This window comes from Typopeltis vanoorti, chromosome 5, assembly GCF_054136105.1.
Source record: "Typopeltis vanoorti isolate ZY-2024b chromosome 5, IOZ_Tvanoo_1.0, whole genome shotgun sequence".
NCBI classification, from domain to species: Eukaryota; Metazoa; Arthropoda; class Arachnida; order Uropygi; family Thelyphonidae; genus Typopeltis; species Typopeltis vanoorti.
In genome coordinates, this window is record NC_143553.1 from 152404073 (window position 1) to 152423006 (window position 18934).

Consider the following 18934-nt stretch of genomic DNA (forward strand, 5'->3'; position numbering starts at 1 on the left):
CGTGATATAAATTACATTAAAGACGACAAGAAACTTCTATTCTTGGGTTAATCCTTTATCCAAGTGTAAAATTTTGCGCTTGAAGTATCTTTACGACTACGCTACTTGTATACAGAGGCTAATGACTTCAAATTAATTGCTCTTAGCATTGACTTCTGCATAACTTCACCCTTAGTATCGCTTCTGGGCCCTGCTTTCACTGATGACACACTAAAGGTCGAAACCGATGTGGATAGTGGCCATAATGCATAGCATTATACACTGAAAGGATGTGTGCTTTATATTATAGAATACTACCATGAATTATTAGTCTTTATATATAAGTAGCCTAGTCGTGATAATATGTAATATTACCACGTAATATGTAATATTCTGTGATTTTTCTGAACAAATTTTGTGCTTTTTTTTTCTTTTGTATTGTACAATCGTCTCCATGGCAGATACTCAGTTGTATTTAAATATATTATTATTATTATTATTAAAGTTGAGAGATTGAAATTGCTGCTCTTACAGTATCGAAACCTGAACAGAGATTGTTTAAATGAAAGCTGCTAATGGAATGCGAAGTGGAATTACTAATACGGATTACAGAAATCTAACCATTTATTTTAAAACAAATAAAATAACAAGCACATCATATTTAACAAGTCCGTACAACAATGAAACTCTAAATTTAATTTTAAATTACGCAAGAAAGAATGTGATAAGTATTTTTCAAATACACGAGCTCAGGTAGATAAAGAGTGCTTGAGTATACAAGAGAAATCATGTCATACTTGATATATTACTATGTTTCAGATTTGTAGTTCCCTTTCTATTTACGATATACACTATGTCATCTATTTTTTTACGAAATAAAAAGAAAAAACTATAGCCTTAAAATCGTTTGGACATCTGACCTACCATTATTGTAAAAATAAGGAATAAGTTGGATTTGTCACAAACAAAAAAAATCTAGGACTTTCTCATAGGATTTCCAAGACTAGTTGTTGTAAAAGTATCAGAAAATGTAACAAAAAAACAGACAGAATGATATATTGATAAAAAAACAAAACAATATCATTTTGACTAAAATTGATGTGTATGGTCTTACCTCCAGTAACTGTCAATGTGGCAAAAACGTATTCCGCTTCAGTGGCTCCAGCATCATTATGTGACGTCATGAAGAGAGTATACCACGTGGCAGGGATCATATCGCTTATGACAAGGGTTTTCTGATCCGGAGGGATGTTATTAGACACTAAAATCCATTCCCGTTGATCTCTAGGTTTGTACTGAACAACAAAGAATGTGATTGGACATCCTCCACTCTGCCAGGATGTCATGAGTAGAGTGACAGAGGTCGTGTTCACTCGTATTAATGCCCGCTTCTCCGGAGCTACGGGAGCTGCAAATAATTCAATGGAAAATGCATTACTAATTATGAAATGAATAAACACGATGTAATACAAGCATTGGAAAGAAACACAATTTCTGAATCTGCTCCAGACCCAGAATTAACTTAAACAAACGTTCCCCTTTAATTAGAAATATTTCCAGTAAATTAATTTTTATTAAGTGTGTAAACAAATATGTAAACAAAATTAAAAATTTACCTTAATAAACAATAATTTTATTTAATTTTATATAAAATTTCTATTTATTTCTAATTTCTAATAAAGTTTTTATTTTTTTTTTCATTTTCTTAAAATAAAATAGTCTCTTTGAATAACAAATGTATATATCAGTTAATAGACGGTGAGTTTCATTTTGAATTTTTATATGAAACACAAAATATTCTGCCCACTCATTTGAGATTAATTTCAATGTTCTAACTGTATTTCTTGTCGACTTATATATTCATAAGTAAGTAATCTTGTATGCTTATACTATAAAATATCTTAATATTGCAAATTTTCTAATTTTCTAAATAAAAAAAACTGAAAGATGTCAGTCATATGGGAAAGTGTGGTCAATCGACCTTGAGATGCGGTGATTGATTCATTCAATCCAATACCCTTGGAGGGTAATGGATGGCAATGCTGTAGCCAATGAAGTTTTAACTGAGGCTCGGCTATTGATGTTACCCTCCTGCCATGATCAGAGCTTTAATTGCGCAATAACATCTTATCCTTACACTGTCCTTTACAGATAACGGGGAATATGAACAGTATTCTTTCTTCGCCCCTTTAAGCCAGTCCTTTTAAGGACTAGTTAAGGAACTAATATAATATATAGTAGCTGAAATCGACCGTGAGATACGGTGATTAATACCCTTCGAGGGTAATGGATGGCAATGCTGTAACCAATGAAGGTTTAACTGAGGTTCGGCTATTGCTGTTACTCTCCTGTCATGATCAGAGCTTTAATAGCTCAATCTAATATATTAGTAGAAAATCATAGTCCTTTTTAGGACTTCCAGGGTAACGAATGGCAATGCTGTAGCCAATGAAGTTTTAACTGAGGGTCGGCTATTGCTGTTACCCAGCCATGACTAGAGCTTTTTATCTCAATAACACCCCATCCACACACAGATTTTCTTCATTCAAATGACGGGATAAAGAGTCAAGGACTCAGTCCACCTCCAAGTTCTTTTAAGAGTTAAGAATCTAATATATCAGGGAGCGTACTCCCGGGTGGTGGCCGAGATAAGAATAGCCCCAATGTAGCTCATGCATGTCGTACGAGGCGACTGAAATGGGTACCCAGGGAGGGTAATGGATGGCAATGCTGTAGCCAATGAAGTTCTGAGGCTCGGCTATTGCTGCTATCTTCCAGCCATGATCAGAACTTTAAAGCTCGTCGTCGTCGTCTTCCGGTAGCATCCTCTAGCAAGAAGGTTGCAGCAGATGAGCAGCTCTTCTCCATTTCTCTCTGTCTGTCTCTTCCATCATTCTTAAACCAGTCCATTCCACTCTCTAGTTGGTCTTCCACGTCTTCTCTTCCCATCAACTTTCCCTTGTAATATAGTTCTTGTCAGGTGTCCCGAAGAACCTCTCAGAAGATGTCCTGCAAATCTAGTCTTTCTTTGCATAATATTCTTTGGCAGTGTTCTCTCCATCCCAACTCATCTTAAAACTTCTTGATTTTATATTATTTCTCTATTCTTTAATAGCTCAATAACACCTTATCCCTACATTGTCCTCTACAGATAACGGGGAAGATGAAAAGCATTCTTGCTTCGCCCCTTTAAACCAGTCCTTATAAGGACTATAAAGATCTAATATTAGGGGATAAGAATATCCCCAATGTAGCTCATGCAATGCTGTAATCAATGAAGTTCTAACTGAGGCTCGGCTACTGGCAAGAGGGTAAGCCATATATATAGCTAAATAACATCTTATCCTTACACTGTCCTCTACAGACTTATCCTTACATTTATATAGCTCAATAACATCTTATCTCTACACTGTCCTCTACAGATAACGGGGAATATGAAAAGCATTCTTGCTTTGCCCCTTTAAGTCAGTCCATTTAAGGATCTACTATCTGATATATCAAATATATTGTTTACGTCTTCTTTGAACTATTTTTCTGTTCCATACCGCAAAACCTTTATTCTGACCTAAATTGACAATTCCGTCTTAAATAGACCTTATTCGCATCAGTTACTTTAGACGGACAAAAAGACAGATCAAGTACATTTTGACAAACTCTTTTTCATGGTGAAAAGAGGATAGAAGAGTCTTCTATTCCTTTGAAAAATATAAAATGCTCAAAATGGCAGTATACAAATGGAAGGTATGAAGTCGTTTGCTGCTCACGCTCTGTTATCACTCGACCAACACTAACCACCAGATTTTCTACGCTGAACATATCTTATTCGCTTCATTTCTCTTCTCGCTCTCTGGTTCGGCTTACATTTGTTTTCAATCTTTTACTTTTCTTTATATTCTATTTTCTCCTACTCGACTTTCTCTCTATCTCTACTTTTCTTTCTGTTGATCTCCTGCTCACATTTTACACCCCCCCTAATTTCTTTTTTATTTTTCATTCTTTCTATTAATCTTTCGCCTTTCTTTCTCTCTCTCTCTCTCTCCCTCCTAGTTTCATCTTTTTTGTTTTCGCTGTCTACCAATCAATATTTCCTTTTTTTTTACTAGTTTTTCACTGTCTCGTTCTCTTTGACTCTCTCTCTCTCTCTCTCTCTCTCTCTCTCTGTCTGTCTATCTTTTTCTTTCTCTCTAAATTAGTGAGCGTTTTCATGATAGGAAGAAAAGTTATGGACTTCTAGAGCCGAGTTTGCATTTCGTCAACATTTTCTTTATAGGTAGTCTAACAAAATCTTCGTTCATATGCCTGAGGAGGCTAAAAAAACGGGTTTGGTTTTTCAATTTTCAAAACAGAACACCCGAGTAAGCATGCGCAGTTAACGGACTATTTTACTTAAAATTATTTCTTTAAATAACGGCGCTCCCGTTTAATGCAGTAGTCAACAAGTAACCATAGTTACAGCCTGAAAAGTCAGCAAAAGTATCATTGAAACATTTTAACACACAGCATCTGGTTCGAGATTAATCCAACTTAATTGTCTCTAATTGCACTGTGTTGATATCACTTTTCAGTCTAACATTGTTCATATTTAACCAATGAAAGTGAGTACATTATCTTTAGCCATTCTCAATTACATAGAAAGGATAACGGAAATTAAAAGTAGACAACTTTTCCTTCATAATAAAAAGAGTAGCAACGTTCGCACATCTTGTGATGTTTATTGAAAATAGCAAGAGACACATGAACCTGATTAACGTAAGCTACTTAGCTTTGCAAGATGTGTCGACGACAAAGTGGCTCACTTAACCAAAGAGGACTCATAAATGCTTTAATAGCAGCAAATTAAAAAGGAACATCACCATTTAAAGGATGATTGTAGACACTCAGAAGGATTACCAACGCTCAGGTTTCGCAAAATAACCATAAAAATAGCGTATTCACTTCATAATTGTTATTTCTTTCGCTAATTGCACTGCTGTGAAATGAGTCGCAATCTGCTTTATGTGGAAGATTGCATTATTGTTACACTCGTGGCAGCGGAATAATTATTTCCCTTTATGTAGCCAATTTCATGCTCAAACTTTCTTGGAACTACACAAGGGGATAGTTAGAGTGGAAAGAAATTCCGGGAAAGAAAAAAAAGAAGAAGAAAAGAATTGGTTGTGTAGAAAGTTAAAGAAACACATAGCACGACTTCTTCCTTCGAATTAACTCGAACAAGCTCGAATATCAGAAAGAGAGAGAGAGAGAGAGAAAGAGATAATAGCCATAAGGAATCCTGGCTAGCCACTAGTCCACTAATTACTCTAATCAAGTTCTCAAGACAAGAACCTTGAAGGGATTTGGGGATAAATTGAACCGGATCAGGTGGTAGAAGGATTTCTGGAGCTAAAGCTTCTAAAACAGCGTAAAAAAAAAATTCAAACAGATTAAGGTTAGCCACTCGAAGGTAGATAGCTACAATAAATAACGCGCATTGGTTTTCTTAAAATAATTTGTTTCGTAAAAAAATGCACAAACTGAAGCTCATTCTCCTTTACGCGATTAAATAAAAAAAAATCTTTTCCCAATTTTTATTTTTTTGCTTAAACTGGAAATAATAAAAGGCAAGTGAATAATGATGCAAAAATGATAAAGGACGGAAGAGAAAATAATAACAAGAAGGAAAAGTATACTCCGTACACGAAATAACAGAAACTGTTAAAAGTATGATTTCCTAAACTGTGAGTTACCGTTTCGATGTTGGCTCATTTATTTACGGACATAGCGAAAATCGTGTCATTTGCTGATAACAGGATATCGTCTAATATACTTCCCTAGGTTAACCTCCTTTACTTCAAATTTTTATCACGAAAGAGTCTTTGATATGGGAACAGGATTAACCTCCCATTTCCTAACGTTTATTATCTAAAAAAAAGTGACGTGGAGTACTTTTATTGTGAGAAATAATATGATATCTAAGTTACGATTTCTAAGGTTATGATCTAAATTACTATTTGAAGTTATTATCTAAGTTACCATAAGAAAAGCTGACATTCATAATGCATTCGAAAACAGAACGGCTTAAGAAGTGATCGAGAATGTCGGACAGAGAGAGGATAATTTGGAATTCCGGTGGGTAGAGTGACAATTTGTAAAATGTAATTGTTGAGAGCAAACATCTCCGCATCTCTTTCAGATTGATTAATGGAATTTGAGAAGAGAAGCTAGTTTTGAATTGTGAACAGGAAATTTAGTTTGAAAAGTGCTATGTACATTAGCTGTGGCAGCAAGTTGGGATTCTGTTAGGCGGTTGAGATGTCTGTACGGAGCAATGATGTACATTGTTTATGTTATGCTGAGACCACAGATGTTGATGAAATGGATCGGGACATTCTTGGGATGGAATCTTTTTGTTGATTTTATAACATTTATTGGGATTTTTCTTTATACTTTTATTGCTTTTGATTAGAATTTTTAATTGCTCTTTTATCATTGTTTTCTGTACGAGATTTGTTCCATTCTTAAAGGGATAAAAATCCTATGTTTTTATATAGCCAGTAAGTGAAACTCAAGATCGAGAACTACGATCTATGAGTTTCAATGCCGAAAAACTATCGGCGAAGGCAATTCGAAGCAAAGGTGGAGCAAGTTCCCTCACTATTCTTGATATTCTCTCATAATATAAGACACAGCTCCTAGGAGATGTCATACTGTCATTACATTATGAGGAGAGGTCACTACCCAGACCAGTTTCAACCTTTTTTTGAGGTCTCATCAGTGAGTTTAGTGAAAAGAATTTACATACCTTCACTATACGAATGCCATAAAGGTGTGCTTATATTTTGTAATTAAAATGAAAAACCAAACGGCTAGTTTTCTGGCAACTTAATAATTATTGAAGGGATAAAAAAACATCAAAAAAGGTTTAAACCGGTCTGGGTAGTGGTCTCTCCTCATAATGTAATGACAGTATTACATCTCCTAGGAGCTGTGTTTTACATTATGAGAGAATATCAAGAATAGTGAGGGTCCTTGCTCCACCTTTGCTTCGAATTGCCTTCGCCGATAGTTTTTCGGCATTGAAACTCATAGATCATAGTTCTCGATCTTGATTTTCACTTACTGGCTATATAAAAACATAGGATTTTTATCCCTCTAATAACTATTAAGTTGCCAGAAAACTAGCCGTTTGGCTTTTCATTTTAATTAATTTGTTCCATTCATAAATAAATGTTTATCGAAATTATTTATAAGCGTTTTATAAGTGAACTCCGTCAATTGTCGGCCCTAACCAAACTCGGATGAGAAAAGAGGAGTGTTGTACGTATGGCTAACAACTATAATACATAAAAAAAAAAAAAAAAAAATCCGCTACAGAAACCTCAAGTATTTGAGATCAGTAGGGGACAATATTCGTGTCGAAGCTATAAAATTTAATTATTCTAATGACAAAAAATGTAAAAGAAATCGTACTGATCTTTCTAGAATCCAGTAAATACCGTGACTTTTTTGTAGAAAAAATGCACATAAACTTCTATGGTTATTCATAATAACAAAATTTTTAAAAAGAAATCCACACAGTATTTTCCACATTAAAATGTTTATATTAGACCGTTGTTACCTGGCTATGTAATTAAAACTGCATCTTTTGATGTGGAGCATGTCGTGCAGATATTATTTCATTATATTACTAGGACACATAGTGTATATCTTTTCTCTCTCTCTCTCTCTTGGAAAAGAGAGATTACATAATCTCATATAAAATAAATTCTACTCCGTTATTAGTTTGAGGAATTATGGGAAGCAATGACAGTGAACGTCGAATCTCTGTATGGAAAATTAAAATGCAAAAATGCCTGATAATTTGTAATTAACCAATAAGAATTTTAATTAGAACTTCTCATAATAAATTTAATCCAATATCATCCAGTAATTTAATTTAATCCATCAAGAGAGATTAAATGGGATCAAAGAGATATTCCCAAAAGATAAATACAATTACCTGATTACAATCATATTCAGCTACTATCGCTTCGCTGATAATGTCTTAATATAGAAATATAAAGAAAAATAAATGTGTCGAAGACCAGACGGGGAGAGTTAGAGAATGGAGGGGGGGGGGAGAGTCTTAAAAGATGGACACGACATTTCTAAGTATAAACACCCGAAAGTTGGTTGCTAAACCTAATCACAGATTAGCGGAGTAAAGTCATAAACACACAGCTGGAAAGTCTGACTCACGTCCTTAAAAGCAAACCACGGACAGTCAAGTTAAATCTGTCATTAAAAGTATCCCAAGTAAAGATTAAGTCTTTTTTCGTTTAGAACACATCGTGTAAATGAAACTGATGTGGCGTGGCTCAAAATTGTACGGTTGGTCTTTACTGTAGTGTTTAGAGGATTAACATATCACTTTACGAGAATCTTTAAAGTTTGACAGTAGGGACAAAATTTTAGAAAAAAAAGTTGGCTACGGAATTATAATGTCAAGTATATTTTCCTAACAATATGCTGATGTTTTTAAGCTTAAAAAATAAATAAAAATAAAATAATAATATATACACAGCATGGACCAGCCTGGTTGGCCGAGTGGTTAGCGCATCCGCTCTCCAGCCAAGAGGCTGCGGGTTCGAATCCCGCCATAGGCATGGGTGTTTGTCGTACCAATTCTTTGTAGAAAGGGGCATCTGTGACCCTACTACTTCTTCTAGCATAAGGCTTCACTCCCAAAAGCCAATGAGGTACGGGAATGACCATGCACCGTCAAAATGACGTCACATGTAAATAACTAACTACACAACATGTCAGTTCAGCGAAAACACCTACTAAATTACCCGCAGAAAAGAATATATGGAAGAAGCAATTCATCTGTGATACGGTAGTTAGAATGAATCTGTGAGAGAACTGCCCTCTTCTGGATAGCACCAGCAATTTAAGGAGGTTCTTGGTACACTTCTTAAACGTGAGAACAGTATTATAAGGAGAGATGGTTTGTACGATAAAAATCACAGAGATAACGTCATCCGCGATGTGAGCTATATAATACGGTGCACTATGGCTATCACACAGCAGTATAATAGTCGATGTTGAATTAGCTGTGGTGCAGTTAGGGTGCCAAATGTCAAACTTCAATGACCTCCAAAAAGGTATTATCATTGGAGTGCGGATTGCAGGCGCTGCCGTAACCAAAACGGTAGAAATCGTAGGTGTATAACGAGCCACAGTATCGAAGATTATAACAAGATATCCGAAGTTACAAGGATTATAATCCTTGTAACTTCGAATATTTTTTTCTAGAGCAGATTCCGATCTCCTCACTCCCACACTCTTGCGATAAATTTTAAAACTTCGTGAGTCAGAATAGCATAAATATTCCTTGGCAATAACAAGCTGTTGTTGTCGCTCCGACTTAACGGAAAAGTGAACTAATTTGTCCGAGACAAAGTTAGAACATTTCACATCTTCTCCGGCGTTTTATTTAACATAATGTTTATTATATAATGGACTATTTTACAAATATTTTGCGCCACTACATAGTATTTCTCATTGATTACATGCCTTTTTAATATTTTATTCAAACATTTCAGTCTGTTTTCATACTCTCACTCATGTTTTTCTGTCCGGCAGCGCCAAGATCTAGTTTCTGTCTGTTATCGCTTAAATTATTGGCAGCTTTTTTTTTTTTTTTTTAAATATTTAGTCCTGATTATATTTGGAAATATGGAACTATCTGTCTCTCATATCGAAAAGCTTGCCAGGTATTATTTCAATTGCAAAATAAGGAACTAATATAGAAGTTGAACGCCTAGCATGTATTGTGCTCTTTGTGTGTAAATCTCAAACACTGGAGGAATTGCAAGCAAGGCAGGAATAAATCAATACTATTCGCACGCCGGGTGATCTACTGGGAACAAAAGGATCGCACTTATGATGGTTACTTTTGCTTAACTAACGTAACGGAGCAGAAAGGTCTGACCCAGCGTTCATCACTCACATCTATATGAGTAGTGGAAGGCTGGGAAACTTCCTCCAAGATTTACTCAGTATAAACTAATATCTAGGGAAATAATATACGATATATATTTTAGTAGACTGCCTCGACGTTGATTAAATAGATACTGTGTGGTAAAAATAACAAATCATCTAAAAAAAATGAGTTTCTGTGTAAGATGTAAATATCCATATAAACAGATAACGGAAGAGAAATAACCCATTGTTTATTGATTATGTAAATCAGATATTTCGGATAGAAAATAGGCAAATTCCAAGCAAGATAGAACGTACAAAAGTCAGTTAACCTTTCATGGCAATAACATAAGTTATAAGGATGACATCAGACTATTCAAACTTAAGCAACAGCCTTAAAGATATAACGCATTTTACAAGAAGAAATAGATTGCAATTTCTAAAGGTCAAACCTTGCGTACGTTAGACAAGAATAGGCTATCATTCATTTAAACTGGGAAGATGCAATGCGACCGCGGAGCTCCTCTCTATTTAAACAAGCGTTCAAGTCGACGACTGTTTCTATGAATCAAGGATGTTGTCTATCTAGAGAGTTCTGTGTCGGCTGTGCGACACAGACTTATGGGACTTCCGGTGACGGATATGGTATGAATGTTCACTAAGTCTTCTCTCCACTGCACGGCCTGTTTGTTCAAACAAAATACGAAGCACGAACTCACATGGGACTTAGTAAACTTCAGTAGAGAAGATAAAAGCAATATGCTATCCTTTACTGAAAAGACGCATAAGTCGGATCTCACACAGTATCGAGAGTTGATACGGAACACTCTAAAAGGACAAAGACGAACACCTGATTCGTAGAAGTCATTTTCATTACGAACGTTTGTTTAAAGAGCAACAAGACCAGGAATTAATCCATCTTAATACTCTACACATCTTTAATACTGTTGCTTAGGTCTGAAATTTGAGAGTACTAAAATGTAATTAATTTTTTTTTTGTTTTAATAAGAAGCATCAATATCTTTGTTTGTGCTTCTTATGTTTAAAGTTTGGGAGATTCTAATCTTTTAACAAATATAATTCATTTATTTTGAACATTATATATTTTAATTAGTTGGATATCATCCCTCTAGCTCATAGAACTTGTCCACTTGATAAATACGAGTATTTGTCTTGTTTTGAGTTTTCCTAATATTCTGTCACTACTGATGAATAGTTATTTTCAGTCTAAAATATTTTATTTATATTATCTTATTAAGAAGTTTATGTGCATATTATAGAAAGTATCTGATTTTTTATTAACAAGAGTATATTTCATTCATATTATTAATAAACATTGTATTATATCATGATAGTAACTGTCACATGTGCCATCGAAATTACAATATATGCAATTTTACTAATATGAAATAAAATGTCCATTTATCTAATACAACATATGGTGTACTAGATTTACCAGTTTTTAGGATAATTAAATTTAAAACACTTGGAATATTCAATTATTATTATTATTATTATAAGCTAGAGTGAAGAGTGAGAAAGTGAAATTTGTAAGTATATTACCTCGATATGATTAAAATGAATTAAGAACAACGGCTATGATGACAAACGATTCGATGCGTAGGCTGTGCAGAGGAAATGGATGAGAGGTTTTGGATGTGTGGAGTGAGATTGAGGGAAGACTGGATTTGTATGAGAGGGATGGCGAAAGAGGGATGATATGATTGAGGCCTACAAACTTCTGAAAGAATTATACAGGATACCAGTAGATTGATTTTTTTTTTTTTTGAGAATGAATATCGTCAAGAAAGGGGGGGGGGGGTGAAAGTTAGATTTTTTTCTCATAGAGTGGTGCTTGATCGGAATGGTTGTGATGTTGTGATTGCAAGCAGTGTGGATGAATTGAAGAATATTATTATTACTATTATTAAGTATATGTTAAGCTTCGCAATCATATGCCTGGGTTCGATTCCCGTCGTCGACGTGAGGACCGTAAGGATCTTTCTCAGACATAGTCAAGTTAGCCGGTCTTGGACTTGGACTGCAGGGTTTTTCTCCCAAGTTTATCTGGGTTTTTCCTCTCGCAAGCAGGCAAACCGGCCGCGTGAACACACGCAGATACAGTCATAAGAAATACCGGGAGGCATAGGGCTAGACACCTTATCCTCGAGACGGGTACGACTTATAAGGGCAAAAGATAGCGCTGAAACAGGCCAGTAGGCCTAATACGTAGTAGGGAGAAGAAGAATATTATTAAGTATATTTAAAAAAATAATACATATATGCAAGAGGGCATGGTTTTATCAACTCATTTCTCTTTCATTCTTGCTTTCTTTTTTTCCCCAGCCGTTTCTTGCTATTTTAACCTCGAGTTGAAGTCGTATGAAGAAATCACAAAATCAACCAACCAGTTATTATTATTTTTTGTATTATTTTTTATTTATTTATTTTTATTTTATTACATGTTTGAAAGTTCAGTAGTAGACAGTGGTCATCGAAGATAAAAATATGAAACGAAGTTGAGAAAGAGTCACACCGTAATGGTTCGGGAAGCTTGCTCAGTCATGGTGAAGGGTTGTAGTCTGTCATCTGAAGAAAATTTTATAGCTTGTAGAAATTGTTTTAGAAAGCAGCCCGTTTCCTGCTCTGGCAATTTAAAAGGTAACCAAAGTCCCATGCGAACCGAAAAGAATTTAAGAAAAAATTCCTTTGTGTACTAAAAAATAAAGAAATAGCTTCGAAAGCAGTGGGCTGAGTTAACAAACAACGCAGCCCACCAAAAGCTCTACCAACTGAATTTAGGACGAATTAAAATTTTATGAAAGATTACTAAAGAATCGATTTGTCAAAGAACTCTGCGACAAGCAGAACAAACAAATCACGCACACAAAACAGAAAAGCCAATTAACAAATACGATTTTATTAAACATACTATTAATACTTGCTGCTTGACTAAGTGGTTAGCGTATCCGCTCTCTCCAACGAGAAGTGCTATAATGTACTTCTCGTTGACTATCAGAAACTTTCATTAGATGGAATTCATATAGAAATGAAGTGGACTAAGTTGTACAAACTGTAAGAAACATTTAAAATTCGAAGTGATAAATGGCAGTCATCGTAATCTTATCAAAGAGATCTCCGAACTGCTTCAGTACCAGAATTCTTTAATATTTTAAGAAGGTGAAGATCTCCGCATGTATATTGTTCATTCTGAAATTTCACTGCTGTCCGAAAACCAAACACCACAGTTCTAAAGTTAGTTAATAGTAGTAGAGTTGTCTCGAGCCAAAACATTCAGTCTGTATCCCTGCTATTCCCTCCTCCCTTGCAACAACAACAACAACAAAACGAATTGTTGTCGTATTTCTTTCTCGAGCAAAGTGTACAGCTGTTTGCGAAAAACTGGTCAGGATATCTTAAATCATCTCAAGACTCCAGTGTTCTTAACGTCTTTAATACCATTCTTCCTAACCTGATGCACAAAACATTTTAAAAAAAACTGCGTGCGAGAAAAAATACAAAAATATCCCTAAAAATCACAAATCTTAAACTCAATTGAAATTAAACGTTCAGAAAACTTAAATATGTTACTACAGTGGAAGAAACGTAAATAACTATCCACTACACAAAAATAAAATTAAATTAAAATTAAAATAAAGATAAATAAAATGCTAAAATGAAGATGAAGGATCAAGCAGATCTGATAATACTTGAACACAAGAGCTGCCATGTTCTGGGCCTCTTTTATAAATCTCACCCCATGGAAACAATACGCTGACTGACAGTAGGAGCTCCACATTAACAACGAAAGCTTTCGAAAGCATTGCCTTAGTTTAACAGGCTTATCTGAAGGATTATACTGACCGCATTAATATATTAGCCCATAGGATGAAGCAACTAACTGCTAAATTCTGATCCTTCCCCCATCTACACAAAAAATACTGCGACCAGAAAAAAAAAAAAAAAATGGTGCAACAATATCTTTCACGAACCAAAACCGAATCAAATTAATAAATGAATTATAAATTTGAACATGCTGAAAATGCTTTTTATCGAAATAATTAATGCCGTTAATCGATAGCATGACCTGATATTACATAGCAATTATAGGCCACCTAATTTAACACGTTAAAGTTTTTACATGTATTAAATTGCTGGTTTTCAAATCTAGAATCGTTCTTATCTGAACAGTAATTGTGGTCTAAACAATGCAAATGTATATCATTATAACACTGCTCAATACATGCACCTATCATCAATGATTAATGTTCACACCATCAACATAGCAATATATACTAGGGAAGCAATCGTCTGAAATACTATCACAGACTCTTTTAATATGCCACATAAACAAGGAGCTACATTTTAGTCACCAAAGCATGCAAAGCTGCAGATTATTACACCATCCCTCAGCTGAATCCTAAAAGCCTGCACCATCCGCATGGTGCTCCGAATCTACAACGCAGGATGGAAATATCATACAGGCAGTTAATCAGGAAATAACATAAAAAATAACTGAAATTATGTGGTATTATCGGCCTGTGTGCATAATATGTACACTATCCCTAAATTCACACTGAAGAAAATATACAAGAAGCATCAAAAATTAAAATACACTCAGACAGACTAGGATAACGAAACCAAAGTCCTGAATATAAAATAAAGGATATCTAAAAATTAAAAATATCAAGAAATTATGTACTTGGTTTAATCCTTTATTCAAGTGTAAGCTACCAAAGTTTGCACCTGAAGTATCTTCAGGACTGGGGCAACCGGTGGAAAAGATCATTCATTCATTCCGTATGGTGATTCAACGGCCGTGAGCCCCTTTTACGGGGAGATACGGCACCATCTCAATCCCCCTATTTGTATCCGGGCTCGAGACCGGCATAGCTTACAATTCAGACCCATGGCTGGAGGGATTGTCTTGAGTGTCCCTGACTGCATCCGTGTGTGTCCACGGGGCCAGTTTGCCTGCTTGCGGGATGAAAAACCCCAGATAAACGATGCTGTCCACGCCTAATTTGGTTATGGCTGAGGAAGATCCTTCAGCTCCTCACGTCACCGACGGGAATTGAACCTAGGACACTCCTTCCCCAGGCATATGGTTGCGAAGCGCATAGCCACTAGGCTAACCGCGTCGACGTGGCAAAGGTGGTATGACTTCACATCACTTGCCTTAGTAAAAAATCTTTCAACAAAAATAAATGGTATCTACCCAGTGGAAGCACCAATTATTTTTGATAATTTCTAATCTCAAAAGATTGTAAACCGGTAATGCATACACTGCTTGGAAAGAAGTTAGTAGACACTATAGTGTAAGGAACAGACAGCCAGTAGAGCCCACCTTAATAAGCTGTGGGACCCTTTCACTGCAATGACTGCAGCAGTTCTACAGGACATACTTTCCTCAAGGGTACGATAGCGATCAATCGGAATTTCAGGTCGGTCTTCCTGTAGAATGTAATGAAGTCCTGAACTGTTCACAGGCGGACTTACCTCAACATCATCCAGTGCTCCGGTCCTTCCCACAGATGTTCAACAGGGTTCGGATAAGGGCTGTGTGGAGGCCAATCAATTATGGTGAGGTTCATGTCCACAAACTACGCAGTTACTGCAGCAGCCTTATCACACGGTGAATTGACTTGCTGAAAGAGACAATGATCAGTTCCGTAGAAACAAAAACCAGAAATCATTACATCTCCAGAATGTTCAGATGTCTCTCGGAGTTCAAAGTTCGTTGTACCATAAACAGAGGTCAGGAAAACAGTACCATGCCATCGCACCGCCACCTCCGAATTTCATAGCGGGAGTTACGCACTCTGGTAAGAGACGTTCACTGAGAATCCACTACACCCACACTTGTCCATCTGCTCGGTAGAGGGTGTTACGTGATTCATCGGTCTGAAACACAGCTTTCCAAGCTTCCACGTCCCACTGCACACGCTCTTTGCACCACCCGAAGACGATGCTGTATGTTGGTTCGGGTAATGTGGGGATTGCATATTGGCGGTCCTACCATGGAAACCTATCTTATAAGCCCCCAGGTCTGAATGTTTTTATGCAGACACGGGTTCAAGCCGATGCTCGGACCTCCGCATTCAACCTTTCGAGTCGACCTACGAGTGGTTTCATCCTACGTTCACGTTTGATGAGAGTGGTGGGTCGTCCACTGCGGTAGCACTTGCAGTTTCTACATCTGAGTATGGTATCACTGATTGTTGACCTCGTGTGGCCCAATTTGTCAACAATTTGCGTATCACAACGCCGCTTGCAAACTCCGTCAGTTACTTTCTCGCTGCCATTTCACTCGAACACAGTTGCACTGATTTGGGAGCATCGTTTTCCTCCAATTTATACCGGCTATAAACACGTAACTCGTTACATGGCATGATGCACCTTGCCCATGTGAGTGTCCGTTAACTTCTTTCCAAGCAGTGTATAATAGCTTTGGTAGGATAATAAATAAATAATCCGAGATTACTCTTCTTTGAGACTAAACATAGTACAGGTCTGAAACGTGCCTGCAGAGGCACAATTCAGACCTCCAAATAAGCAGAGTGGCAGTCTCACACCGGGTGATAACAATCATAAACCCCCAAAGACTTGTTTTAGATATCTAATGCCACAGTGTGGGTATCTTTCATCATATTGTTTGGAAAATGAAGAAGCTACCACTCTCAGTCAGGACCGCATATCAACTATTCAGTTTAATATTACGTATAATATTATCCATAACAATCCCAAGCTATTCCAAATATACAGCTATGTTATCCATTCATAACTATCTACATTTACTCTTACAAACGTGCCATTCAACATTATTCTTTCTAAACTCCAATGAGACGAAATTAATGATATCCAGAAACCACGATCTATACCAAGTTAAATCAAAATTGTTTGGTAATATTTTCAGCAAGCTATACTCAGCAAACTATATAGACTGGAAAAGCACCTTTTACATACAAGTATATATATTCATATTTATATATACTGACTATAACTGAGATTAGAATAACAAATAAATTTATTCAAAACGCAACATGCTTCATCGGATTGTCCGACTTCTTCAGGCGTGGGAACATAGAAAGCAAGTAAACATTATAAGAAACAACGTATAACGATAAAACGACTATTAAAATTCAGTTAGCTTTGAATTGTAGCTACAGTCCGTGTTTAAGTTCTATTATATTATATATATATATATATATGTATATATAGGCAAGGGGCCACTACCCAGACCGAGTTCGACCTTTATTGAGGTCTCATCAGTGGGAACCAGGCTTGAAATTATTCTACTTTTACCATGAGTTGCCTTGACTTGCACTACTTTGAGGATCAGCTAGACTTCCAATACGTGCAGGCGCAAACTTGACTTGTTTGTCTGTTTGCTTACACTTAGGAAATGGAGTAAAACCAGGTTTAAAATAGCTTGGTATCTTTAACATTTATTATACCCAAGGTAAAATACTTTCTACATATATATATATATATATATATATATATATATATATACATATATACATATGGATAATTCGCTAATTATGCTTGCGAAAATCTAAATGTGAAAGTCAATCCAAAATAAATAGCTGAGAAAACAGAAAAGTTTTCTTCGGAAAGAAAAAGACGATTTACATGTAATCAAAACATATAAAAAAAATTTAGGTGTTCTTGTACATATGCAAGTTACATGATTAATAAATATAAAATTAATAAACAACTTCATTATTATTATTATTATTATTATTATTATTATTATTATTATTATTATTTAATGTTTGTTTATTTAGATTATGGATAATTGTATAGATTCTTATTATCGCCTCTTAAGTACGTCTTCCATAATTTTACACGTAATGAATGCGGAAAAGAGAAATACTTCAGTTCATATTTATTAATATTTAAAGCAATCTTCAAAGTTTTGACATGTGGGGTGGATGGGCAATTTTATTGCTTCTAGCTCATCACATAATCAAATTATTTGATTCTTGCTGACGATGTAATTATCATTATCATTATCATTGTAAACAGCTGTTGGTCTGTAAAACGCATAGCAATAATAAATAAAAATATAAAAATCCAAATAGAGCACGCATGCGCAGTACGCAGGATCTTATTTATATCAGGTCTAAGCTAAAGATACAAAAACAGAGTTTACGATTAACGAAATAATAAGAATATATGCATACAAAAGGGAATGGAAGAGTTAGAAAGGTGAAAATTACAAAACAATCAAAACGAGAAAGAGAGGGGTGAAAATATGTGAAAAAAGTGGGTGGGAAAATAAGATTAATATTAAAATAAAATAAAATAAAGAAACATATATAAGCAATGGAAATAATATAAACCACAATGAAGGCAAAATAGAGAGGAAGATTAAAATTTATGGTTTACCCTCTCTTACCAGTTCCTTCTGTTTTGGCTGAAATGACGTCACTGGGCTGTCCTCTTCCCGCCTTGTTATACGACAGAATGTAGAACTGATACTTCTGTCCACAGTGTAATCCTCTAAAAGTGTACGATTTGCTCTTCTCGGGAATCAAAGTCTCCGTCCATTCGCCAGACTCGATCTTGTGGAAGATGATGTGCCCTGCTTTGAAATGCAAGCTTTAAAACGGTGTTCTTCAGTGCAAGCATAACCACATATGACAAACTTACAATGTATGCACATAACATAAATACATTTCCATACCGGACGCAGAAAGTAGAAATACTTGGGAATTAGGAAGTGACATTTATAAAATATTTTCAAGCCAGCATCTTTTCTATATATACACGTATGTACAAAAGTTACTGAACACTTTTAAACAACCACATATTGTGAAGAACAAAATTCTCAATCAGTTGTATTCCTTAAAAATATTAAAGAAGCCCGAAAACTTTCAATAGTTTGAAACCAGATCGCGATGATAAAACTCGGAGAGTTTTGATAAATCCCATAATTGCGACGTTTAATTTTCATATTTAGTTAATATTAAATTGCAACTATTGGCACTTAGATGATTATGAATAA

At 35.5% G+C, this 18934-nt stretch overlaps 1 protein-coding gene across 1 annotated transcript in view; it reads right to left on the bottom strand.

The window, feature by feature from the left end:
- Positions 1-18934, bottom strand: part of LOC150106947 (cell adhesion molecule Dscam1-like) — a 322565-nt gene that overhangs the window by 147089 nt on the left and 156542 nt on the right. The window contains exons 19-20 of the mRNA XM_090393513.1: positions 18326-18511; positions 1094-1387 (exon numbers count right to left, since the gene is read on the bottom strand). Of these exons, the coding sequence (XP_090249639.1) occupies positions 1094-1387; positions 18326-18511 (480 nt within the window). The remainder of the gene's footprint in view (positions 1-1093; positions 1388-18325; positions 18512-18934) is intronic.